The 25,766-nt window shown below is 49.2% G+C and overlaps 1 protein-coding gene across 2 annotated transcripts in view; it reads right to left on the bottom strand.

Annotated features, from left to right (window-relative positions):
- LOC111151251 (SMG6, nonsense mediated mRNA decay factor) overlaps positions 1-25,766 on the bottom strand; it is a 241,550-nt gene that overhangs the window by 14,125 nt on the left and 201,659 nt on the right. For both annotated transcript variants that reach the window (XM_022509115.1, XM_022509116.1), the window contains 2 exons: positions 8,238-8,414; positions 4,340-4,486 (listed from right to left, as the gene is read on the bottom strand). In XM_022509115.1, coding sequence (XP_022364823.1) covers positions 4,340-4,486; positions 8,238-8,414 — 324 coding nt within the window. The remainder of the gene's footprint in view (positions 1-4,339; positions 4,487-8,237; positions 8,415-25,766) is intronic.

Raw genomic sequence — 25,766 nt, 5'->3', positions numbered from 1 at the left:
TGCCGAGGGAAACAATAGCTGTGGCCAGAGGAAGAGCCTGTTATGTTTCAGGTGGGATGTTTGCAACTGCTCAGGAAACCCGACCCCGCCCGACAGCAGCACAAATCACAGCAAAGCCTCGTGGAGGCAGAGAGGAGGCGGGGGATTCACAGGGCCAGGACGAGGTGCCAAGAAGCCACGCCTCATGCCTAGAAGCAAATTTTCAGTGACTTCTTTGCCCCAGAGGCCTGAGTAGGGCTGAGACACCTCTGACCAATTTCCCCAACAAACCACGTACCCTGCGCTCGGACTCGGGGAGAAAGCACTGAGGTGGGCAGAACCGACCTAATATGAAGGGGTGTCTCAGGCAACAGGCAAAGCCTGGGCTGGGCCAGAGAATGCGGCTTCAAAGTCCCAGGTGGGCGGACGTGGCCCCCCCAGTATTCAGGGACTTGCCTGGGTGCCGTGGCTCCAGCTGCACAGGCTCTAAGAGCTGCCCACACCCCTATTCTGACCTCCATTCGGCCCCACTCACCAGCCTCTGTGCAACGCCGGAAGCAGGGAGGGACAGGCTGCAGAGGGAGGCCAGGTCTCGCCTCCCTCACCCCACAGATGAGCTTGGGCCCAGGGGTCTAGGTGGGAGAAGGGAAGTGGGGATGTGGCCACAGCCCCAGATCTCAGTTGGACTTTATAGTCATCATGGGGGCCAGGAGGGTTTTTTTCAACTCCATCCTCATATCCCCTTCCCCAAACATGTGTGGTTCCTGTTTTGCTGCATCTGTAAAAGGCGCCGGGAGCTGGGGACTTGCCTTACACCTCTTGGTTAACACCCCTGGAGACTGATGGAGTTCAGAGCAGTGTAATTTACAGCCCATCTCTCCAATCTTAATTCACCCGATGCTCCTCTCTTCCTTATTGTATTAGTGTGACCCAGGTACCTGCCAACAATAATGGCCTCTCCAGCTAGAAGCCTCTCCCCCACTCCCAGGACAATTTATACCTTTTTCTTGGGATTTTCCCCCCTTAAATTAAACAAAAAGAGGAAAAAGAAGAAGAGGTTAACATGGGTTTGGAGTGCTGCAGCCCCGTGGTTCTGGGCAGGGAGCCAATGGCCCGAGGGCACACACATGTGCGCGCTCTCCCAGAAGGGCCTTCACCGGCCCTGTTTTACAGCCACCTCGGCACAGACTCCGGGGTTCACGCATATGGCCAGACAGATGTGTCTGGCTTACGTTCAAGGCTGGAAAATGAAGAATTATGGAAGTGAAGGGCCCCGGGCATTAAAGGGGGGGGGAGGGGGGAATTTTTCCTCTGCTGAGAAATCCTCCTGTGGCTGTGAGGCTGGAGGAAGAAGGCTGACAGGAGGCAGGGCCGCCAGCAGTGGTACATGTGGGGCCCGTTCTTAAAGGGGCCATAGCAACCTCAAGCCCCAGCCGGCCCACAGCAGGCCTTCGGTGCGCAGGCTGGAGCAGCCGGCTCCGAAGGAGGCAACAGGGACAACAAGCTTCCCAAGTGGGGGCGGGTCCAGGCACCGGGCATCAAGTCTCATACAAGACCTCCCCTCCCATTTGTAAGGTATTGCTTGATGCTGGAGAGGCCAGGCAGAGCACGGCACTCTCGACGAGGCCATGCCCCCATGGCACACACTCCCGCGGCATCCCGTACTCCTCTATGGCAACCATGCACCTCAAACTGCTGGCTTCTCCATTCACTGTACACTCTGTACTTCCTGGTGTGAGAGCTCTTTGGTTCCACACTCCTGTGTCCCCTGATCACCAGCCTCACAGATGCTCATCACCACTTAGGAAACTGAGCTGAAGACACGGTACTTGTTTCTAAGGAGTTCACAGTACCAGCAGTGGGGGTGGGGTACGGGCGGGGAACAAGTCCAGAAATAACTGTAATACGAGACGTGATATAAGTATCGCAAATGAGGTATAAATCACTGCCACAGGAACACTGAGCAAAGAGAGATGAATTCCTCCTGAGGGGTATCAGGGAAGGCTTCACTGGGGAGATGAAGTTTCATCTGAGGATTGAAGGAAGAATAGAGTTTCAACAGTTAACAGGAAATGTGGGGCAGAAAAAGGGAATCTCGGTCTGAGGGAACAGTATGAACTGAGAGCCGAGAGTGGGAAAGGGTTGAGCATGTCAGGGGACAGTGAGAGGAGAGGACAGTTAGTGTTGTTGTCCAGGTAGAGGGCCTTAGTGTCTAGACAGGTGCTTCACACATACTTTCTGAGATAGGTGCTGTTACCACTTTCATTTTATAGATGAGGAAACAGTTCTAGAGGAGTTAAATAATTTGCCCAAAGTCACACAGCTAGTAAGGCCCATGGGGATAGAAGAAGAGACTGGAAAAAGGCTGGGAACAGATGAAAAAAACCTCCAATGCCATAGGAAGGAATTAGATTTTATTAGCAAAGCAAAGGCCCTGACAGTTTCTAAGCAGAGGAGTGGCTCTTCTGGGAAGAGCATGATGAAAGCACGTGAGGTGCACTGGAGGCGCTGAGGTGGACAGGGTTAGTAGGGTAGCACGTGACTCCAGGAGCTGCCATTCAGACCACCAAGTGAACAGCACCCCCCGGAGTTGTGCAATATGTGGGCCTTGACTGCTACAATCCAAGTCTGTACGTGGACCACAACAGCAGTTGTGGCAATAGGAACAGACAAGTGAGAAGGGAATACGTGAATAGACAGGGTTTGATAAGAAATCAAACATACAGGGTTAAAAGCCAGTAAGGATTTTAAGAGGGTTCTCTAGTTGCTACTGTCTATTAAGTCACTGAACAAATATTTGCTGAGCGCCAACTCTGCTCTGCATGCTGAGACTAAGACATAACAGAGAGGCAGGAGGGGACCAAGAAGAGAATGGTGGTGAGGAAGCCTAGGAGGGTGGTGTGGCCAACAGAGAGGGAGAGGATGAGGACTCACTTGTGCGTATCTGCCGGTGGAGGGCCCAATGCTATAGGGAAGCTAACTATGATGGGGATCGAGACCTCAAAAAGGTACTTGGGGACTTCTGACAGAACAGTTTCCATAACTGCTGGGTTGAGGGTCAAGACATAGAGGTGCTGAGTATAGATAAAACCTTTGGGAGACTGATGATGAGGAAGAAAAGAACCACAGGACAGGAAGAAAGACAGCATGAGGACGAAGTTGCTTTGTAGGCCACAACAGAGAGCTCCATACAGACCCCAGAGGAGGCAGCCCCCCTATGACGATGACCCGGCAGTGGTAGCACACACTTGATTCCAATTGGCAAGGGGACATGAATGCCTCGAGAACAGTGGATTCTGACTGGTATTCATTCCCCTTCCCAGGACAGAGTTCTGATTGTGTTCAGACACATATCAGACCACAGTGACCATTTAAGGAGTACACACTGTGTGTGCCATTCGCTGTGTTAAAGCTCCTGCAGGCCACAGAGCAAGTCTAGGAGGTAGGCGCTATTACCACTTTCATTTTACAGATGGGGAATCAGGCTCTGAGAAGTTAAACAATGTGCCCAAAGTCCCAAAGCCAGTAAGTGGTGGAGCCTTAGATCGGGTCTGTCTGACCACAATGCACTACGTCTTGCACCAAAGGCAGGGGCGGCTGAAGAGAGGATTGAAAATAAGACATTCCTCAAGAGTCCTAATGTTTCCCCATGCTCACAGCTTTTGAAGTCTTTAAACGGAGGAGCATGACTGGCTCTTCCCTGTCTGCCCTGAGCCCTAGATAAGAGGAACTGAGCTTCTAGTGCAAAAGGACAGACCTGGGAGACCCATAAAGAAAAACTTGCTGGAAGGGCAGGTGTGGGTCACACAGAGAGCTGATGATAGGGGAACCCTGTATGGAGATGAAGCAGTTTCTCTCTGGGCGGGTCCAGAGTGTCCTGTCCAGAGGGGCTTAGCCACTACACTGGGAATCCAGATAAGCAGACTGTGGCTCTGACATTCTCTTCCCTGATAAGAGGTGTCCTCTACAGAACATCCATGACCTCTCCACAGGAGCATCTGGATAAGGTTCAGGGGAACTCTGAAGCCCCTGAAATTGTGTGGCAGGCTGTGTATGTGTGGGTGTATATTCACAGATCATCACCGGGGAAGAAGCTTTCATCAGATTCTCTGAGAACAACCTGCTTCTGCCTTGGAAGCAGAAGCTTCTCCCTTCTCCCATGAGAAGGGAGACTCTGGGCACTACAAGCGCTACCAGAATTTGGTGATGGAGAAAGAAAATGGGTAGAACCAGTAAAGGATACTGCAAGACAGTCTCTTCCTGAGAGGGTCCTGTTTATCCCTACTCGTGACTCACACCCCTCTCATGTCCTATACTGCCACCACCCTGATGGGAACCACCCTCCCCAGGTAGGCCCCACCTGGATCTTTTCTTGGCGGCGCTGCTGCTCGGCTATCTTCCTGGCCAGAGCCAGCTTCTTGGCCCGAAGTTCCCGGATGTCATCTTCACCCCCGCTGCCTTCGGCCTCTGAATCTTCCTCAAAGTCTTCAATCACCACGTCCTCCTCCTTTGAGTGGTGGAGCACACCAGGGGAGAGAGGAGACTGTGAGCCCATGGCACTTACCAGACCCACCCTCCTGTCCTTCCAGCACTCCCAATTCCATGCTTTTTTGGATGTTCCTTGCAAAGGGCCCCAAGGTGTACGCTTCTCTCAATTCAGGCAGACAGAGAACAGAAAGAAGCTGCCGCCTCCCCTCCCTTGACCAACTGCTCTGTTTTGCACTCCAGGCTCTTTCCTCTTGGAGAGTCACAGGTCCACACCAGAAGTCACTCACACACACAAGTACTTCGATGCTTATACACACACTCACCAAGTAAGCTTTGCACCAAATTTCATTTTGAAATCACCAAAGGGGAAAACAACAGAGAAAGTTAAACCACTCAATTTAGATCTAATTCCTGCTAATGATCTTATAGGAATCAATTTTGGCCAAGAGCTGGGAGTTAGGCGTAGAAGTTCCCCTGCCCCCCAGATGGCTTCAGAGAGCAGATGCTGTAGCTCAGCAGACCTTGCCCTGATTTCTTTTTAAGACCACAGCCTGCGGTGTGGGGGCTGCTAAGCCCCATTACAGGAATTCACATGACATGACCTTGCTCAGCTGCCCTCTCGGGGCCTGGGCAGGCTCAGAGACGGCTGGCTAGCTTCAGGAGCCTCCTGCCAGGCTGGTGGAGCCTTCCCCAGGGATGGCCCTCCCTGCTTGTAGTCTCACTCTCAGAAGCCCCCACACCCCGGGTGGTCCCAGGCTCCATTCCTCACTCTCTCACTTCTGACCTTGGTCAGCAGAGAACATGCAGCTGCCCAAAACCATGTTCTCTGAGGGACAGGACTAGCCTGGGTAATGGAGTGATTAGTAGAAGATTCCTATGCTTCTACCTGGACGGCAATGATGACACCGATTATCACGATAACGGCTACCATTTATTGAAGGCTCACTACTGGCCAGATAACTGGGCTAAGTGTGTTTTTCACGTATCAACTCATTTAATACTCATGGTGGCCTTTAAAACAGACACTACTATCATCACTACTTTATAAATGAAAACACTGAGGTTTAGAGAGTTAAAACAATTTGCTCAGGGATAAAAGTAAGTAAGTGGCAGAGCAGGGATTCAAATCCCAGTGAGTCTGACTCCAAAGCACGTGCTCTTACCAAGAAGAATGGGCAAGAAGCACAGGGCTGGGATCTGGAATCTAGACAGCAAGGCCAGACCAGTCCCGAGTGGCTCAGCTTTGCCAGGCTTCCAGTAGGCCCAGCTGGGATGTGTCTGGTACACTGTGCTCTCTCCTCTAACTGTCCATCTCGAGATGATATTCTGATGGATTCTTTTGGCTGAAAGTGGTTGGTAAAGTGTGTAGGTGGGTAGGTGATGCTTTGTCTTGGGAGCAGACTCTAGGGGGAGAGGAAGACAGGTGTTTTGGCAGCAACCCTAGGAATAAGGGCTCTCTTCTGCTCATAAAGAATGATGTCTGAAGAAACAGAATCACCACCCCCTCCTTCCTCCCCTGCCTAGCTTCAGTGACTCAGTCTTGTAGTTTCGGGAGAGACTGGGGTCTCAGGATGAGGCTAGAAGTCTCAGGGGTCTGGGACACTGTCTATAGTGACTGTCTATGTCACAACCCATAGGCTATAGGGTCACAGGATTCATTGCCAGGAGGCCCAGCACATGAGAACGAGGAAGACTCCCTTTACACGTTACTTCCTCGTTCGTGGGGTTAACCTGAGCCAGAGTGAGTGGGGTGCTGACCAGCCTGTGGGGAACACTGCCTCTGCCTGCTCTGATCAGGGATACACAGGGTTATCACGGGGCTTGGGGTGAGCTTGACTGAGGTCAAAAGGGGGTCAGTGAGGCTTGTCTGAGGTTCACTCAGCTCTCACAGCAAACGAGGAAGTGCAGGGTTATGAAATTACACAGACCAGGGTAAGTAGGGTTTCCCAGGGGCCACTAACATAAAGGAACCCAGGAGGCTCGTGGGAAAAGGAAGAAGTGGGCAGCACGGTGTGGGTCACAACCTCTGTCTGGTCAATAAGCCTCAGGAGAAAGAGAGTGGCACAGCCAAACTCTGGGCCCAAAGTGCTGGTCTGCTCCTCATGAGTGGTACAGACCCTCCTTAGCTTTTATATTGTGCCCTTATCTGTAGGCTTTACTAGCCTAATGGAATTCGGTAGTATAGACTCCGCTGGCCAGAGGACATGTGTCCCAGCAATTCTGGAGAGCTGGCCTTGCTTCCTTTCTACTGTCTGCCTCAGCCTGGAGGTGTGGGTGAATGAGCTGGCCACAGTGCCGCCCCACCCATGCTTCCCTGCACAGTGCCCAAGGCTTGGGTGGCACTACTCTGTCCTGCCTGGAGCCTGGACACCCCGATGGCTTTAGCAAGCATGCTGCCTCCTCCCGTAATGACAGCTCATTCTTTCCCATTATTCCCTGCCCAGGTTTCATCTGGAGTCTGGAATCATGGGCTCAGCTTCATCCCTGGAACCACCTCTGTCCTGGAAGCTGAGCCCTGTGTCATCAGGGGTGGGGTGGGGCTCTCAAGCTATTCTAATGAAGCCAGTCCAAGACTCTGCTGCTCTGAAGACTTCGAACCAAAGGTGGCCACTCTATCACTGCTTCAGATCACAGACGACAGCTTCCAGCTGACATCTGGCTTCCCCGGCCTGTTGCTGATTTCATCCCTGCACCCCACCCTGCTCCACCAGGCGCTTGAGACTGCTGTGGGCCAAATGACTGTGTTGGCCTACGGCTGACCTGGCCTCTGGCTAGAATCACTTCCGTCCCTTCTTGAAGTCCCACGTTCCTTCCCACCTAAGTCTCCTCTGCCTTTAACATTGTGGGGTAACAAAGGAGAGCCAACTGACAGGCAAAAGTGAGGCTTGTGCGTGCATACACGCCCAGACGGAGTCACTCAGACGTACAGCAGGGCAGCCGGCAGTGCTGTCCCACGCAAGCATGGGCCAACACTGTCATACACTCACATTTGCTCAGAACCCACGGCCAGCAGGGAAGCTGGCAGCAGACTCCAACTTCAGCTGACACACACAAACCCCACACATACAGACCCACGACGACAATCCCCCTCAGAAAGACACACACACGCGCACGGGAGGGTAATGTCGGTGGGGTCTGGCGCGGGTGGGTACACAGGCTCGTGCGTATGCGCACACACATACACACGGTCTGGAGTGAAGCAAGGGCTACAGGAACAACCAAGGGCAAACAAACAAGAGGAGAATTCCTTAATCACATCAGGATGTGCAGGAGGGAGGGAGGGAGGGAGTGAGGAGGGAGGGAGGGAGAGTAGACTGGGGGAGGGGGTGATTTTCCACACGGGGCCAGCAATGTCAGCTCTTCCTGTACGTGTGCTGGAGGCTGGAGTTCAGGCCTGTGCTGCGCTGAGCTCCACACATCTATAAACTTGATCCTCAGCCTGAACCCTAACACCCCCCCCACTCCCTTTCCTAAGCCTCCCGAGCTGCACATTATTAAACTCTTTCTTTCCCTCCCTTCTCCTCCAATGCAACATTAAAAAGAAGCATCTGGAACTCGTAGCAGAGGGAGATGGAGACACTGGGGTGGGACTGGCAGGAAGGGGCACCAGCAGAGTGCACTCTTGAGAAGCTGGCTGGTCACGTCCACATCCATACTGCTCCGAGTGGTTATAAATAACCGGGTAGGAATGGCAGCCATGGGCAGAGCAGGGTTGGGGGTGGGGAGGGGAGCCTTCCCCTCTGCCACAGCGGGCTCTCCCCGCACAGTACCTCATCTTCCAGTTGTTTTCCCTCTTGGCTTCCCATTTCCTTTCCCATGGTGTCTGGGACGGGTGCCACTGACACATATTTTCCACCCTTGAATGCCAGCAGAGGCTCTTCTTGTCCACAAAGGGCTTCCAGAAAATACTTCAGCACTGTGACCCTTTTGCAGTCGGCTGCAATAACCTACAGGGCGAGAGGGAGAGAAGAGAAACAGCATTTTCTGAAAGGGAAGACGAAGATGACAGGCATTGTTCGCTAGCAGAGGGGCACACAGGGAGTGTGTCAAAGTTATTGGACAAGGCTGTTGAGTGGACAACTGGGACTTTGAGTGTGTAGGAGCTTGTGAAGGAGGAGTGGGGGCGGGGGTTTGAGGGCTAAGATCCTTTAGAGGAAGAAAGTCACTGTCTCTCTTTAGGTCATCCCTGGGGGAGCAGACATCCCCATGACCAATGATAGGTGCCCTCTGGGGCTTTTGCCTTTCTTCTGCTGAGGTCCTGATATAAAAAAAGAATAAATTAAATTCATCTGAGTATAGTATTTAACTGATAGAAGGCAGGGTGGAGTGCAGAACACCGCTTTCACAGAACACAGCTTCTTGGTACCCTCACTGCCACTCTCCATTCCCCTCCCAGCTCCCCTCTCTAGGCTCCTGAGAGGAGCACTTCCAGCCTGAGTGCAAAATGAATGATGAGGGCTTTCTTGGCTGTTTCATTTCAGCTAGATCACTTTGGGCTTCCCCTGACAGGTTCCTGCCCCACCCAAGAGCTTCTCATGCTCAAGAGACTGGGGTCAGGCAGGAAACTGTTGTCAGAAGAAGGGAGACAGGCAAAGCAGGTAGGGGGGTGTTTCACCAAAGCTCTGCTCCTCCAGGGGTTTGTGCCATCCTGCTCCCATGTGGCCACATTAGCATGTAAGCCAGTGCTGTCAGAGAAGCTGGGACTGATTGAGCCGAAATGAAATTCAGTATCTTGAGCAATCGTCGAAAGTGTCTCAGATGACGTTTCCATAGTCACTCTGTCTGGGGTCCTTCTCCAGCTAGACCACACAGGTGCGTCCTTACTTGCAAACCCATCTGCACTGCTGGTACCCTGTCATGACCTGCTGTTCATCCCTGCCCTCGGGGTCCTTTCCTCCAAGGGAGAGGAAGAGCCCTGCTCGATCTGGAGCTTGGAAACTGCTGAAGACCACCACCCCTTCAGCAGCACTGACTCTAGCCCCTGTAGAGAGCCCCCCATTCCAGAATGTGAACGTGACCTCTACCTCTGGATCACACAGTCAAGTACTAACTTGGAGACTGGCTCTGATTGTGTGCTCACTGTTTCACAGGTGCATCTGTCCCTTATCTGGACACCACGGGAGCATGAGGCAGGCACAGGCCAAGTCTTCTAGGACACTGTGGAAATGAGCACTACTGTGCCAGCTGGCCAGCCAGGGCCAATGGCAGCACATACCAGTCAACTGTGACTGCAACTCTGTGACTCTATCCTCTGCTGCCTCTCTGCGCCAAACCTGCTCTTCCCCTGCCTGGGAGTGGCCCCTGTGCACCCTCACTGATGGCCCCGGGGAACATTACAGGCCTGAATCTCGGGCTAAGGACCTTGACCACCTCCACCTGAGAAGCTGACCTAATAGGTGCTCGGCGACCCAGAGTAGACTTAGGAATAGATAGCCATCTTGAGTTTGGAGTGTCCAGTCCTGGGCATGGGCCAGGGCAGGTAACCATAAGTTCCATTGCGTGTGTCCGAACACGTCACGAGGAAGGCTAGAAATACAGAAGCAGGGCCTAAAACGCATTAAAGAACAGAGCTGCAATGAGTAATGGCCTGGCAAGCAGCACGCACAGCGGCCTCCCTGCATCCCCAGCCTCTCACTTGCAGAGGAAACTTCTGCATTTCCACAAGACTGCCAGTTTCCTCTCTGTGGTCTAATTTTAACCACCTTGTCGTTACAGTGTGTGTCAGCCACCTGACCCCACTATGACCTCTGACCTTATGCCCCAGCTACTGCTTGCACTATGGAGAATTATGTAATGGGTCCAGGACTTTCCTTTTCAGTGTGAAGCTATTACCACTGAATGGAGAGGAGGTGGGGGTAGAGGGGTGAGAGGAAGACAGAGAAAAAGCTTGCCATGGTCCTTGGCACCACCTGGATGGTGATAAGTATGGAGGCACGCCTGCCAAACATGCGGCAGAAATTTGCCTAGAGCAGGAGTGTGTGTCCGTGGCTGTGTGTGCCCACTGATAGGCAGTGAGGAGAGTTCCTGCTGTTCTAGCATGCACTGGGTGGCATGCTCAAAGGTTCAGGAAGAGAGTGTGATTCCTGGCCAAGAGGGAGAAAGGGCACATGTGTGGACGTGGGACTCCTGGAGATGGGGATTTCCAGGGCACAGCAGGACCCAGGGATGCAGACATCCTGAGCCTGCCTGCAGAACATCCTTAGGGGATCCGTGGGGATTGTCATTCACATGGACACAAAAGCAAAAAGGAGTGCCCCCCACCTTTGATTGTCACCCTGGTTTCCTTGGGGATTTTGTCTGCTATGGCCATTAGTTTCTTCCCTAGGGCAAGGCCACTCCTGATGGGATTCTCAAGTGGCTTTGATCCAGTGGGGTCTCTGAGCTGCACTGAGAGGTATGGAGAGAATTCTATGCATTTGGAGAGAGAAAAGCCACCTAGCCTTTTGGAATTGCGAACTCTCTCCCCTGCAATCCAACTAATAGGGAGGACAGCCAAAGTTGTGCGGTCTCCTTAGGTTCCCAAAGGGCACTGTGAGTGAGAATGTGCTTCTAGTTATTTAGCAAATGGGGGAACTGAGGCACAAATTCCAGGGCTTGCCCAGGGTCTTAGAGAAACCTCTGTCCGCAGCCCGATGGCCTATCTGCTAAAGCATTCTGTTTTAAGACAGGAGGAATGAGCCCAGCAGGGTGAGCACTACAATTCCCTTGGTCCTATAGTCTACAAGAGGCTTATGGCAATATTCTCCCAGACAAATCCTCCAGCACCTGAGTGGGGAAGAAAGTGTAAATATGGTTAATAAGAGACATCATGACAGAAGCAGCCCTTTGAACCACCCACAAAAGGCCAACTCCATGATGATCTTTGGCTGGCCAAGGAGGACTTCCTGGTAGGACAGGGGTTAAAGCTGGGCTCCCAGCTTGGAGAGGAAGGAGTCCAGCTGAAGTCTATGACATAATCTCCACGATAGCTCTGTTCATGAGCACACTTTTTCAGTCAGTATCAATGAAAAACACAGAATGTAAGTCATCTGTACACTGCAGCTCTGGGCAAACTCTAGATTCTCTAGAGGAGAAAGAGCTGGGCAGAAGAGGACTCCTTCCCGTGCTGGTAACAGGCGGGGTTGGCCTAGAGCTAGATGGAGGTATAAGGGCTGATGGCCAGGGAATACCCCGGGAACCTGGGATCCATCACCTTTTCAGTAGTAGTCCTGGCCTTTCTGGAGGGAGACTCACTGTGTAGGAGGTTACCAGAACTCCCAAGTTGATGGACAAAACATCTCGCACAAATCACTCTAGTCAGCACTGAGAAGAAAACTGAGGCTTTAGGTCAGGGAAGAGCTAAAAGAAAGGCACCCAGAGAAAGCCCCTTTCCCTTCCCCTGAAGCCCATCTGAGGCAGTGAGCCCCACCAGTGGGAACTGAAACCTCTAGCTTCAGGGCTCCAGTTATCACTGGATCAGATCCACACGCAAAGAACCAGGCAGAAAGGAAAACTGAAAGTGAGATGTGGCAAGGCGATACAAGAGCCTGGCCTGTCTGAGGCTCAGTTCCTTAGAGATACAATGTGAGCAGGCATGGGGTATCTGGAGGTTGGAACTACACGGAAGGTTAGGTCTTATGGAAAGCAGAAAGAAACCTCTAGGTTAAAAGAGAAGAGGGAAGGCAGACTGAGCTACCTGTCTGGGGCACCTTGGGGTGGGTGTGGTAGATAAACAAGGAATGGAGTTCTCTGGAAACTCTCTATAGCTACTTGGGAGGGGACAAGCCCAGCCTGGTCAGATATGCCCTGCCTGGAAGGAACAGAAAAAGCGATCTAAGCTATCTTATGAAAGATGGGGGAGGAGGGAAGAGACAGAGAGTAAAGGAACTGAGCACCAGGGCACCTGGGTGGCTCAGTGGGTTAAAGCCTCTGCTTTCAGCTCAGGTCATGATCCCAGGGTCCTGGGATCAAGGCCCACATCAGGCTCTCTGATCAGCGGGAAGCCTGCTTCCTCCTCTCTCTCTGCCTGCCTCTCTGCCTACTTGTGATCTCTGTCAAATAAATAAATAAAATCTTAAAAAAAAAAAAAAAAGGAACTGAGCACCAGGTACCACAGACTGATGTACTCTGAGTTGTAAGACTTAGCACCTTATAGCTGCCACGGGGAAGGGAAAACATTCTTCCTTTCTCTGCACCCACGTAGCAAAGGAATAGAAGGAGGCATCACAGAGCTGAACCAGGTCTCTGGATGCAAGCCCTAGGGAATGAGGGGCTCATGCCATCTTTACTGGGTTCTTGTTATCTCCAAATAGGCCTCCTGGAAGGCACAAGAGCACAACGGTGGCTGGTTAGATTTTGCAAAACTTCTTTTTCTGAACTTCTGGTTTGGGGGAATCAGAATTTAAACCTATACTATCAGCCAGTTCTATTTTTTCTGGTCTTAAAAAAGTCCCGCTTGCTACTGCTCCTCTGGTTAAAGAGAAAAATCACATGGGTTTTTTCCTCTACAAACTTAAGTTTACAGGTTGTTTTTCTTGTTTCTCTAAATGGAGCCAATTATTCTCACATTTGTTGAAACCTTCAATCAAACTTTATAGCTTGTTAATTTTACAGAATGTCCTTAGAGCAAATAAGATGCAGACAGGAAAGTGAAGTCTTGCTGAGATTATTAAGAAAGCTTAAAATAGCCTACAAATCCACCACCGAGGCTGGTGAATAGAGGCTGCTTGGCTGGCTTCTGAGGTTAATTAGCAATGGGTTAATTATCATCTTTAATAAGCCAAGCCTACAGGATTGGTTACAAGAAGCTCAAGTCAGACTAAAAAGTGTTTTCAAAAACTGGGAACCTCTGGTTATTCACGACTCACCCTCACAGGAGCCTGCAGGGTGGGAAGGACAATTCTGTAGTGGCCAAGGGTGGGTCAGCCTAAGAGGTCTGCCAATGAAAGTTCAGACACAGGGAATCCTCTGGAGCTGGGAGGACAGAGGAAGTGGTTTACTTACATTCCTAGAGGGAGGGACTTCCAGGCAGGGAGCAGAATCCAGAGGCAGAAAGGAAGCTGGCCATAAGGATGTACAAGTAAGTACTCTGAAGACACAGGAAGTAGCTTACAATGGAGAGACAGAGATTGGTAGCCTACCTGAGTCAGAAGAAATTGGTACTGAACTGTGAGAGAGGGTCCCAGGTCAGAGGGAAAAGAAAGGAGACCTATGCAGGCACTGAAAGCATAACCTGGTAACCTGTGGGCGTGCCATCCAAAGGAATCAATCAGCATTTCACTCCTTCCCTATCCTTAGTGCAGTAGGGCCCCATATCTCTACAAGGCAGCTAAATGAAGGCCCCTCACTCAGTCACTTTGGATCCCAATGTCTAGACCCAGCACTCCTGAGCCGAGTCTGTGCTAGTTGAGAGGTCAGTGAATCACAAGATGAGATGCTAATGTTATCGATCAACCCACAGCAACCACCCCAGCCCACATGGCTTGTCCCAAAGGCTATGGTTTTTTTCCTAGTGGAGGCAACGGGGGCCATTTTCCATCAGGTGGCAATGCACAGATGCCTGTTCAGAGAGGGATAACAGCCTGCTCGCCTCACCCACATCCACTGTGTGTGCGTGCAGGCACCTGTACCCCTGCGCGGCCCGTACGTCTCACAGAGAGGGGTGGGTGGGAACTGGAAAATGGGCAGGAGGGAAAAGGCTACCCTCATAGTTTTACTGTATAGTCCAAAAGGTACAGGTACTTGGCTACTGAAAGGGAGATTATGTTTGCCCTGGAGAGTGAAGAACAGCATTGTGGAGCTGGCAGTAAGAAGTACAACAGTAGGAACAATGGGTCCATTCTGGAAAGAGGCAAGCTGAAGAAATAAAGGGGGTTGATAAAGAGTTTGGGCTTCGGGGGCGCGTAGGTGGCTCAGCTGGTTGCGTGTCCGACTCTTGGTCTCAGGTCGGGCTGTGATCTCTGGGTTGTGGGTCTGAGCCCCACGTTGGGCTCCCTGCTTAGAGCCCTGCTCATTGGGGAGACTGCTTGACATTCTTTTCTCCCTCTGCCCCTCCCTACCATGCACATGTGTGCATTTTCTCTCACATAAATAAATCTTAAAAAAAAAAAAATCTGGGCTTCATAGACTTGTCTTTTTTTTTTAAATTCTTAAAAATATTTTATTTATTCAATTTGAGAGAGAGAGAAAAAGAGAGCATGCAAGCAGGGGGAGGGGCAGAGAGAGAGGGAGAGAGAGAATCCTCAAGCAGATTCCCCTGAGTACAGAGCTCCAATGTGGGGCTTGATCTCACAACCCTGAGATCATGACCTGTGCAGAGATCGAGAATCAGATGCTTAACCAACTGAGCCACCCAAGTGCTCCTTGAATTCAAGCCTTTTTATAAAAAAATTTTTTAACAAAAAGTATAGACTTTTAAAAAAAATCTTTATTTATTTTTAAAGATTTGCTTATTCATTTGAGAGAGAGTGTGTGCACGTGCACACAAGTGGGAGGGGCAGGGAGAGAATCTCAAGCAGATTCCACACTGAGCACTGAACCCCCCCCACACAGGGCTCTATCTCACAACCCTGAGACCACGACCTGAGCGGAAACCAAGAGTAGGATCCTTAACCAACTGCACCACCCAGGTGCCCCAAGTTCAAGTCTTTTTTTTTTTTTTTTTAAGATTTTATTTATTTATTTGAGGCAGCTAGATAGAGAGAGAGAGAAGCAGGCTCCCCACTAAGCAGGGAACCCAATGCAGGGCTTGATCCCAGTACCCTAAGATCATGACCTGAGTTAAAGGCAGATGCTTAACCAACTGAGCCACCCAGGCACTCCCCAAACTCAAGTCTTAACTACAACTTCCTGGCTGTGTATCCTTAGACAAGTTACTTAGCATCTCTGAGCCTCTGTTTGCTCAAGTTGTTCTAAGGTTTGAAACTAATAATGCATATCAAGTATTTAGCAAGGTGCCTGGGCCAATGATAAATGAAAGGCTGTAATTTTCTTTTTCTTTCTGGCTGCCTCACTCTGCCCAGAGATGTGTGGAAGCCAGACTTAGAGGTACAGAAGGAAGCATGGGGCGGGCACTCACGCCCCTGGAATGCTCACCTGCCTGCTGAAGCTGTTGAAAATATCTTATTCAGAATTAAGGTACTGGATCCAGGCTTCAGGGCAGATCACCTGGTGGAGGCAAGGCCCAGCCTCTCTCTAGTTGTGTCTCTTCCTATTCCAAAAAGATTCCTAGACCTAACCAGAGACACGAATTCTATGGGACTCTAGAGGTCCCAAGGACCCAGACTTAAGTCTGCCACTAATTCACACAACAGAAGTAAAATCCTGTACTGAATATCATGATTGGCTTGCCCACCTGGTCCCTTCATTTTGGGGTTGTGTGGTGGCTTTGCCTTTGTTAATGATATCCTCCTTAAATGAAACCCAGCTGGATCCTTGCTCCAAGTTCCTCAATACAAAGGAAATAATGAGAAAATCCCCAAAGTGGCATTTTCTACTCACCTGAATTTCCTGAGCTTGGAATTTTGAACAAAGCCAGATAGGAGTCTGGATTCTCCTGCGCAAAGTACAGCTTGCTTTTCTTGTACAGTGCCCTCATGGAAAGAAACTATTCGCTTCTAGAGTTCTGAGCTCCGGCTGAATAAGCAAGGTATATTCTTGACATGAGCCCGTTGGAGAGAGCAAACTATAGGCAGCAGCAGCTTGGGCTGCAGTCCAATCTGCTTCCCCGGCAGAGTGCTCTGAGAGCAGCCACCCACATTGGCAAGAGTCAGGGGCGGATACTGGCACTGCCAACACAAGCCTTTCAGGTCTGGCTGGCTTCAGCTGGTCTGAAACCTGGAACACAGGCGCCGGGGCCCTCACTTACTGAACCAGCAGGGGAGGCTACAAGCTCAGCCCCTGGGGATGAAAGTCCTCTTGTCTGTCTCAGCCTGCAAACATCCACATGCAATCTGCTTCAACACTGCCAGTTAGTTCTGGGCCAGGAGCACTACATCTTGGGCCCCAGTCACTCTGAGCTACATTCTTATTTGCCTTCTAAACGGCCAGGATCAGGGGGCCACCCTTTAGGTGTGTGGTCAAGCTCCTTCACCAAATTTGTTCCCAGTTTGATTTTATGCGTGTCAGGGAGAGTACCTTCTCTGTGACACCTGCAGCATTCAACATATTTAGTTGACAGTCAACTCAACAAATATTTACTAAGTGCCTACTGTGTGCATTAGGAACTATTCCAGACCCTGAGGATTCAGCAGAAAACAGGGTCCTGGCTGGCTCCAGTGGGCAGTGGGTCATATTCAGATCAGGTATATGGAAGATGCTCTGTATCAAGACAGAAATACATCACTCTGGCCTTGTTACCTAAATCACATGGTGGGGTGGGGTGGGGTGGGCGAATCCTCATTCTTCTTCCCTCAAGGAGGAGGAAGAGGCAGGCCACGGAGAAGAGCTCCCTGCCTGTAGAGACCCGGCACACTGCTCCTTTACCCATTTAGGCAGACGGGTCCTCAGGAAGTCAGGAAGGAGAAGTAATTCCCTTGGGCTCAGCCTTGCTAGAAGATGAAATCCCAACCTCTCTTAATGCTTTCCATGACCTGTCCAAGCCCTCTATCATCCACCTACCCCACCCCACTGTATGTTACCACTCTCACTTCTTGCTATTATTCCATAATCCTCAACTCCAGGCCCCACGCAACCCTGTTTGAGATTCCCCCACCTGCCATTTGCTCCCTTTTGCACCTCGGAGACTTTACAGGTTATTCCCCCAACCTACAGTGACTTTGCCTTTATGCAATCAATTCATTCCCTCGCCTTCCTTTAAGTTTGGTGAAAAAGTCTTTCTTCTTAAGAAGTCTTATCTAGGGGCACCTGGGTAGCTCAGTTGGTTAAGCCTCTGTCTTTGGCTCAGGTCATGATCCCAGGGTCCTGAGATGGAGCCCCACATTGGGCTCCCTGCTCAGTTGGGAGCCTGCTTCTCCCTCTCCATCTGCTTCTTTCCCCTGCTCATGCTCTCTCAAGGTAAATAAAATCTTAAAAAAAAAAAAAAAAAGAAAGAAAGAAAGAAAAGAAACAGAAATCTAATGCACCAGCCCACTGCCCACATATTCTTCCTGAGGCTCTACCATGCGACAGGGACTATGCTAGACATCCTGGGCAGATAAGACAGAGCAAGGCAGATGCATGACAGTTCTTGACCTCACAGAACTTTGAGCCCAGAGAGGGATTCCAGAGTAACATACACAAACTCTCCCAAGTCCATGGGTGTCCCTTCGGCACCTGCGGGCTAGGGTTACACTCCATTCACCTTCTCTGATCTCTGCAGCAGCCCCTCGGCATGTGTATTACTTCCATGCCACAAAGAGTTACTGGTCAGTGAGAGCCACACTAGAACCGTCTGCGTATCATCTCCTAGGGACCCAACCCTTTTTTGAGTATTTCAGGTGGGCAGGATGTAAGTCCCTCAGGAAGATTTAAAAACCATCATTACTTATTGTTTAAGAAATGTGTAAGTAATTTTATTATCACCTACTTAACAGGTTTCTTTGTTTTCCCTGCTGCCTTCCACTCTTGGTCATGCTGTCGGAGAAGTCTGTTACTGTCTTGACTTTACAGGGATTCGTTTCCCACTAGGGAACCCGTTCCGTTTTGGACTTTTCTGATTGGTAGAAATGACTACCGCTTTTAAGCCCAAATCTGCCTCCAGTGCTTCTAATTCTGTTCTCTGCGACCATGTAAAAAAGCCCAAATTCTGCTTCTCTCTGATTGGCCTCAAATTATTTGAAGCTGTGTTATACCTTCCCTAGGCTAAACAGTCCCACTTCCTTCAACTGTCCTTCACTTAAAATGTCTCCTCAACATCCTGCTTATTCTTCCACTGAGACTTTCACTAAGACTGAATAACGTCTCTTAGATGAGTGCCCACAGGTGATCTGACAGCCAAGAACAGATGGGACATCTCTTTCTTGTCCCATTCTGGATACCTCAGTTCTCTGAATTGAGGCCAGAACTGTGCTGGTTTTATTGTCCACCACCTTGTAATAAGGACACATTGTGAGCTTCCCCCCTCCACCCCAAAGATTTATTTATTTATATTAAAGAGAGAGAGAGTGTGCAAGCAGGAGAGGGGCAGAGGGAGATGAAGAATCTCAACCAGACTCCACACTGAGCATGGAGCCTGATGTGGGGCTTGATCTTATGACTCTGAGATTAAGACCTGAGCTCAGGGGCGCCTGGGTGGATCAATTGGTTAAGCGACTGCCTTTGGCTCGGGTCATGGTCCTGGAGTCCCAGGATCAAGTCCCATATTGGGCTCCCTGCTTGGTGGGGAGTCTGCTTCTCACTCTGACCTCTCCCCTTCTTGCTCTCTCTCGTTCTTTCAAATAAATAAATAAAATCTTAAAAAAAAAAAAAAAAAAAAAGACCTGAGCCGAAATTAAGAGTAGGACACTTAACCAACTGAGCCATCTTGGTGGCCTCACACTGTGAGCTTTTTATTCAACAAATCCCCAAATTGTTTCCACATAAATGGTTAGTATCTCCCTGCACTAAGTGCAAGTCCTCCACTATTCCCTTTTTAAATTTTATTAATTTTTTAAAAGATTTTATTTATTTATTTGACAGAGATCACAAGTAGGCAGAGAGAGAGAGAGAGAGAGAGAGGAGGAAGCAGGCTCCCTGCTGAGCAGAAAGCCCGATGTAGGGCTCAATCCCAGGACCCTGGAATCATGACCTGAGCTGAAGGCAGAGGCTTTAACCCACTGAGCCACCCAGGCACCCCAATTTTATTAATTTTTAAAAAAGATTTTATTTATTTGATAGATCACAAGCAGGGGAAAAGCAGGTAGATGTAGAGGGAGAAGCAGGCTCCCCACTGAACAGAGAGCCTAACTTGGGGCTTGATCCCAGTACCCTGGGATCATGACCTTAGCCTAAAGCAGACACTTAACTGACTGAGCCACCCAGGAGCCCTTACCGCCTCCCCCCAAAAGATTTATTCATTTATTTGAGGGGTGAGGAACAGAGGGAGAGAGAGATCTTAAGCAGATCCCTGTCCTCTGCTCCCAGAGTCTGATGCAGGGCTCAATCTCATGACCCTGAGATCATGATCTGAGCCAAAACCAAGAGTCAGACGCTCAACCAACTGAGCCACCCAGCCGCCCCTCCACTATTCTTCCTTTAGAAAAAAAAAAAAAAAAAAAAAAAAAAAAAAGATTTTGTTTATTTACTGAGAGAGTGAGAGAGAACAGAGAGAGAGAGGGAGAAGCAGGCTCCCTTCCTGAGCAGGGAGCCTGACTCGGGGCTTGATACCAGGACCCTGGGACCATGACCTGAGCCGGGGACAGATGCTTAACCCACTGAGCCAACCCAGGTGCCCCCACGATTCCCTTTTAAACAGTCCTTCACCGAGGCCTCCCCATGCGATAGAAAAAACCTGTTTATTTATTATTGTGCTGCATGCTACTTGCTATGTGCAGCTGACTTTTTGGATAAGGCGGGATTTACACTTATTCCTATTTAATTTCATTTTGTTATTTACTTCTTTCATTGTAGCTTATCAAGTTCTATTTGGAGCCTAAATTTGTCACCTGAGAATGCATTCCCTCTCAAATTCATGACATCCATAAATCTCTATCTGTTGATTTGCTTATGCTTCTCAATAACTTTCTCCCATTCATCTGTCCTGTTTTCTCTAAGTAAGATTCTTGAGGGTTGGAACTGTAATTTGTATAAACACACACACATGTAAGTAAGCGTATCTTTAAAGCACTATCTGACACGCACTGGCTCCGCGGGCGACACGGAAGACACGATTCTTTCTTGGAGGGGAGCCAGCCACACTGTACAATATGTGAATCAGGCTCCTTGTGTTGTGCAACACACACTCAGAGATGCTACCTTCTGCTTTGGGTGGTGCTTCCCGTGGAGGTTTGGGCTCAGTGAGGGACAGGTGCTCTCTTTCGACAGGCGGCCTACAGAGTTTTGGGTTTGAAATAAAATACCACAACAAGCGAAGCTCTGGGCATGTTTTGCCTTGTCTTAACTGGAGGCTGCTGCCCCAGGGCAAGGCATAACACACCTCAGCAAGAGGTAAGACTTATGTCCTTCAAAGCACTAATGTCATGCTCTGAGAAGAAACTGCCGTATCTCCAGACTCCCCATAGCATATTAAAAATATGGCACACAGAAATTTTCTGAGATTAGGGCTGAGGTAGAAAGGCCACATTAAGTCATATTTTCAGGTTCTGCATCTAGAGACCTGGATCCTACGTGTGGCCCATGTTTCACAGCTGGAGATAAGACAAGCTTGGCTAACTAAAGCTAACTAACTAAAAAGTCCACCCACAATTTGAGATAACGTGTAGGTAAGGTAAATGTCTGGGACACAGAAGAAATTTCAAGAAATAATCAGTTCCCTTTTCTAAACCTCTAAACACTAAAAAGCATTTAAAACAAACTTATTTGAGAGAGAGTGAGAGAGCACTAGAGAGAGAGAGCAAGCATGAATGGGGGTCAGAGGGAGAAGGAGAAGCAAGCTCCCCACTGAGCAGGGAGCCCGATGTAGGGCTCGATCCCAGGACACTGAGACTATGACCTGAGCCCAAGGCAGACACTAAAGTGACTGAGCCACCCAGGCGCCCCAACACTAAAAAAAAAAAACAAACAAAAAAACAAAAAACCTGCACCAGAATCACATAGTGAGCTTGTTGAAAATGCAGAATCCTGGATTCCACTTTGGACTAAATAAGTGAACGCTTCTAGGGCTAGGGGCTTGGAATGTACGCTCTAAGCAAGTGTCCCAGGTACCTATGAACACTGAGAATCCAGTGTTTTAAAGGCTGGAAGACTAGGTGAAGGTGGTCACCACTGTAGTCCATTCTTCATAAGGCAACTCTTCTTTAGCTAAGGTACAAAAAAATCCTATGTCACATTTTTCATGGCCCTTTTAAGGGATCTGGCCATCCTCAGCACCCTATGAAGTGGTTACTATTACATTCAGCTAATGATAACAGGGAAGATGAAACAAATTTGATTAAATTCAATGAGCTCTGAAGCCAGATGCAAGGACTTCCTAGCCCAGTGCTCATGCCACCGAGCCACTTTCTGGGGGAGCTTTCTGGCACAGGGCTTTAGGCACAACAACAAAACCTGCTGTGTGCTTCCCTCCCCCTTAACAGCTACAGCTAACACTTAGTGGATGGCTGCTACATGACGGGCGCTGTGCCAAATACTTTACGTGCACCAACTCATCTGATCCCCACAGCCCTATGTAGGTGCTGTCATTATCTCAGTTTTACAGGTGAGGAAATCAAGGCACAGAGAAGTAACTTGTTCAAGGTTATATAGCTAGTAAATGCAGGAGCTGGAAATGTGCCTCTGCTCTTTTTTTTTAATTAAGTTTTTAATTTTAATTCCGTGATAGTTAACCTACACTGTTACATTAGTTTTAGGTGTACAATACAATAATCCAACAATACTATATATTATTCAGCATTCATCATAGTAAGTGTACTCTTTAATCCCCATCCCTCCATCCATGGGCCTCTGCTGTTAATGTGTTCCCCTGCCCACAGTTCTCAATGCATCCAGAGCATTTACCTGTGCTTTAGGCAGAAACTCCCGTAATCCCACAAGGGAAAAGGTCTGATTTAGTACAGAAATTCAAAGCGGGCAGTCTCCTGTTGCTCACTTCTTGGAAGACTGACCTCCTTTGGGCGTGTACTCTCTCCACAGGCGGCTGACGTGCCACAACTCAGGGGAGAGCAGGGTCTAGGAGAGCATGCTTTCCTAACTCACGTGATCTTGAGCAAGTTACTGAACCTTGTTTGCAAAATGCACATGATTCTGAAGGTCTCTTTCCATTCTTAAAGGTTTCTATGATTCTGGGCAGTCATTTTGGAAGGGAGGCAAGAAAAGACAAGTTCTGCCACTGACCTTGATGCTGGGGTTGAGCTCTGTCACAGGGGACAGTGCCAAGAGCTGCGCTTGGCCTTTTCAGAGGGGCTAAAGATTCAGAATCTGAAGTCAAGGGAGAGGCCAGAGACAATTCATGATGGAAAAAGGTGGTATCGGTTCTTCTCATATGATAAGCCACTCAGGAGGACTTGGAGGGTTTTATGGAATCATTAGCACAGAGCTCCCCTCTGGCCACAGAGCAGAGGAAGAAACAGCAAACCAGTTTATAAAGATCCAGAGCGGAAAATTTCTGTTGGTGTCCAAACTAAGTTTTTGGCTTTCTGTAAAGTTTGGAAAGACTTATACTGATGTTTTAATCACCTGTTTAGTGTTCTGAAGACTCTTGTCAGCGGTCTCACTGAGCTTGCTCCAGCAGGCAGTGGGGAGCTGTTGGCTCACACACCGTGATCTTTTTGTCAGCCATTTCTTTCCCATGGTCATCTCTGACACCCTGTAGCTCTCTCCAGGCCACTTGGAGGGAATGAGCCAAACTGCGTGTCCGCCCCATAGGAGGCTCAGGGCAAGCTTTCTGGCTAAACTCTTGCCAGATTCAAAGACAAGAAGGGCCCCTTAAAAAACACCAAGGGGTAAAGACATGAGGAGTGGTCTCTGGAGATTAAAATACAAACTCAGGGCGGGCACATTCTAGAAACAAAAACTCATGAGCATGCAAGAAGCCCATTAGGGAGGTTCAGGATAACAGTATGTAGAACAAGTCAGCATTTTACTTCCTCTGCAGTTTTCACTGGTCACAGCTTCTCAGTGGCTGCAATATCCCATTTTACTGGGAAAGCTGTGGTAGAGATGAAGTGGTAACTGCTGGTTGCCAGGAATTATGTTATTTCATTTGACTATCACAGTAATCCTTTGAGACAGAAAGAGGAAGAGGAAACTGAAGCTCAGAGGAAACAAACAGCTAGTAAGTGGCGAAGTTGGGATCTGAACTCAGATTTGTCTAACTCCAAAGTCTGTGCTCATTATACTTCGTAGCCTCTTAGGAAGGCAATGGAACTTTTGGAGAATGGGAAATTACTCCAAGTTCTTTTCATACCCCACCCCCACCCCCAATGAGTAGCAGCCCAAGGCCCAACCCCAGGACAAAATGCACAGTTCTGAGGAGTCTGCATTCAGGTGAACACAAACCAAATGGATGCCTGGCTAAGCTATGGGCAAGAACAAAGATAGTGAATTTTTTGTTAAGATTTTATTTTATTTATTTAAGGGAGAGAGTAAGCAAGAGAGAGAACACGAGCAGGGGGAGCAGCAGAGGCAGAGGGAGAAGCAGGCTCCCCGCTAAGCAGAGAGCCCAATGTGGGACTCTATCTCAGGATCCTGGGGTCATGAGCTGAAGGCAGACACTTAACCAAGTGAGCCACCTAGGCATCCCAAGATACTGAAATTTAAAATTTCTCAGAGTATCTGTCCTAAAAGGAGTTCTATCATTCAGATTAATTTCATTTCTCTGGACCGAGTACGGGCAAGATATTAGCTGATCAGTTCATGAACTGAATGAATATGGGAAACTCATCACTGCTGGATGCCAAGTTATATATGAGTGTCCCCAGAAAGTTCTCTGCAGGACACGGTCTCGAACTCTGGATGTACTGTAAAGAGGAAAGTTCACCAGGGAGCATGGGGACAAGAAAAAGGAAATCAAAGTTGCCTCCTTCCACCTGGCACCCAAAGGCTCCTCAAATCCGTTAATCTGAGAAACTTTTACTGTGCAAGCAACAGGGTGTGCTGTTCATCTGGCAACTCTTGATCTTGGAGCAAGATATGAAGGCAGAGAAGGGAAAGAACAATAGCTTAGTTCTCAGTAGAAAGATCAGGCTAGGGAGGAGATGCTGATTTCTGATTAAGTTCTCAGGGAGTATTTCCCTGTCACAGAATTTTGTCTTTCCTTGTCTCTTCTTTCCAGGGGAAGCTTCCTCAACTGTCTGCTCTCTTGGCTGAGAGTGAATTTCCTTTTGTCTAGCCAGACCACTCCACACATGCCATTGTTCTCTGCCCCGTTATGCCTGAGTTCAGGCAGAGAAGCCAAAGATGTGGCTTTTAGTAGAGGAAGGGAAGGGTCCTCTCAGGGGAACTCTACTTACTGAGGAAAAAGAGACTCTTAAGAGTGGCAAATGGCACAGAATGCCCTTCCTCAGTGACCTCAGAGGAACCTACTTGTAAAGGGTACAGTTAGGGGAGTGAAAAGGAAGGGTAAGAGAGGGAGACCATGATCAGAGAGGTTTTAAGTCCCACCGGAATCACTGTGAGGATGAGGAAAAGTCCATCTTGTATGAGGACAAAATTAACCAGACCCATCTGATTATGACAGAGAGAAGGAGGGTGCTGGGATAATGAATAGGGGCAGAAGCTTATAGACCACGAAATGCATGAGGGGATGTAGGAGTAAAGTGTTCCAAAGCTGATAACAAGGCAGACAGGAAACTTACATGTCCCTGCTGACAGGAAAGAAATAGTGAAATTCTGGGTCTCCTCTCATCTGCAGGATTTCTAATAGGTGTCTGAAGTTCACCCTCTTCCCAAGGATGTGCTGACAGCTGGGAATACTGCCCTTCAGGTCAGGCAGGGCAGGGGTCTAGACCTCTCCAGGAGTTCACAAAGAGATTCAGTAAGGACTCAAACCATGATCCAAAACACAAATAGGACTGCCATTTCCTGCTGGGTTTCCATGCCGTAAAAAACGGGGGAGGGGGGAGAAATGCCAACTACGAAGTGCTTGGTCTTCTGTGGAAAATGGGAGTACGCAATGCATCCTGCTCCAGGTTCTGACTTGTAAATCTAAGTGAGAACTAGTTGCAAGCTTCTAGAGGATTACGCTGTTAAAGAGATACTCTACCACCCAACCTGCCAGCCTTTCTGCTCGTTGTCCATGGACTTCTAGGGAGCTGATGACAAAGTTGTCTTGGAACTCTGTGGGAAGGGCAGCCTTGGGCTTTGGCAGCTCCTTCAGGACCTCAGTTCACTGTCCTATGTTCTTAAACAGCTCTGATGGAACAAGCCATCTGTGAGGGTTATTTAGCTTGGAACTGGAAGAGGGTGAGGATGTGGAAAAAATAAACTGAGCAGCCAAAGGATGGGGCCAGAGAGAGAGAAAGGCAGGTGGCATGTTCGTGAGACTCTGTGCCAGGACTGAGAGTGGGGTGGGATTGCAGAAAGGAATGGTGCCGGAAGGGGGCCAGCATGGGAAGTGCTGGAACGCCCAGGACAGCATGATTTTATTTCCAGAGTGTTTTGCTGTTCTCTGACGGGCTCACAAACCCTCATTTGAGGGTTCCTATTATAGGAGAATCTTGGGATAATGCAACTGTTAAGCACACCTGCCCTGCCTTCAGAATAACTCCTTGAATCCTGCCTAATTT

This window comes from Enhydra lutris, unplaced genomic scaffold (genome assembly GCF_002288905.1).
Source record: "Enhydra lutris kenyoni isolate GAN:26980312 unplaced genomic scaffold, ASM228890v2 scaffoldscaffold26, whole genome shotgun sequence".
Classification (NCBI taxonomy): Eukaryota; Metazoa; Chordata; class Mammalia; order Carnivora; family Mustelidae; genus Enhydra; species Enhydra lutris.
This window is presented reverse-complemented; position numbering and strand designations above follow the sequence as displayed.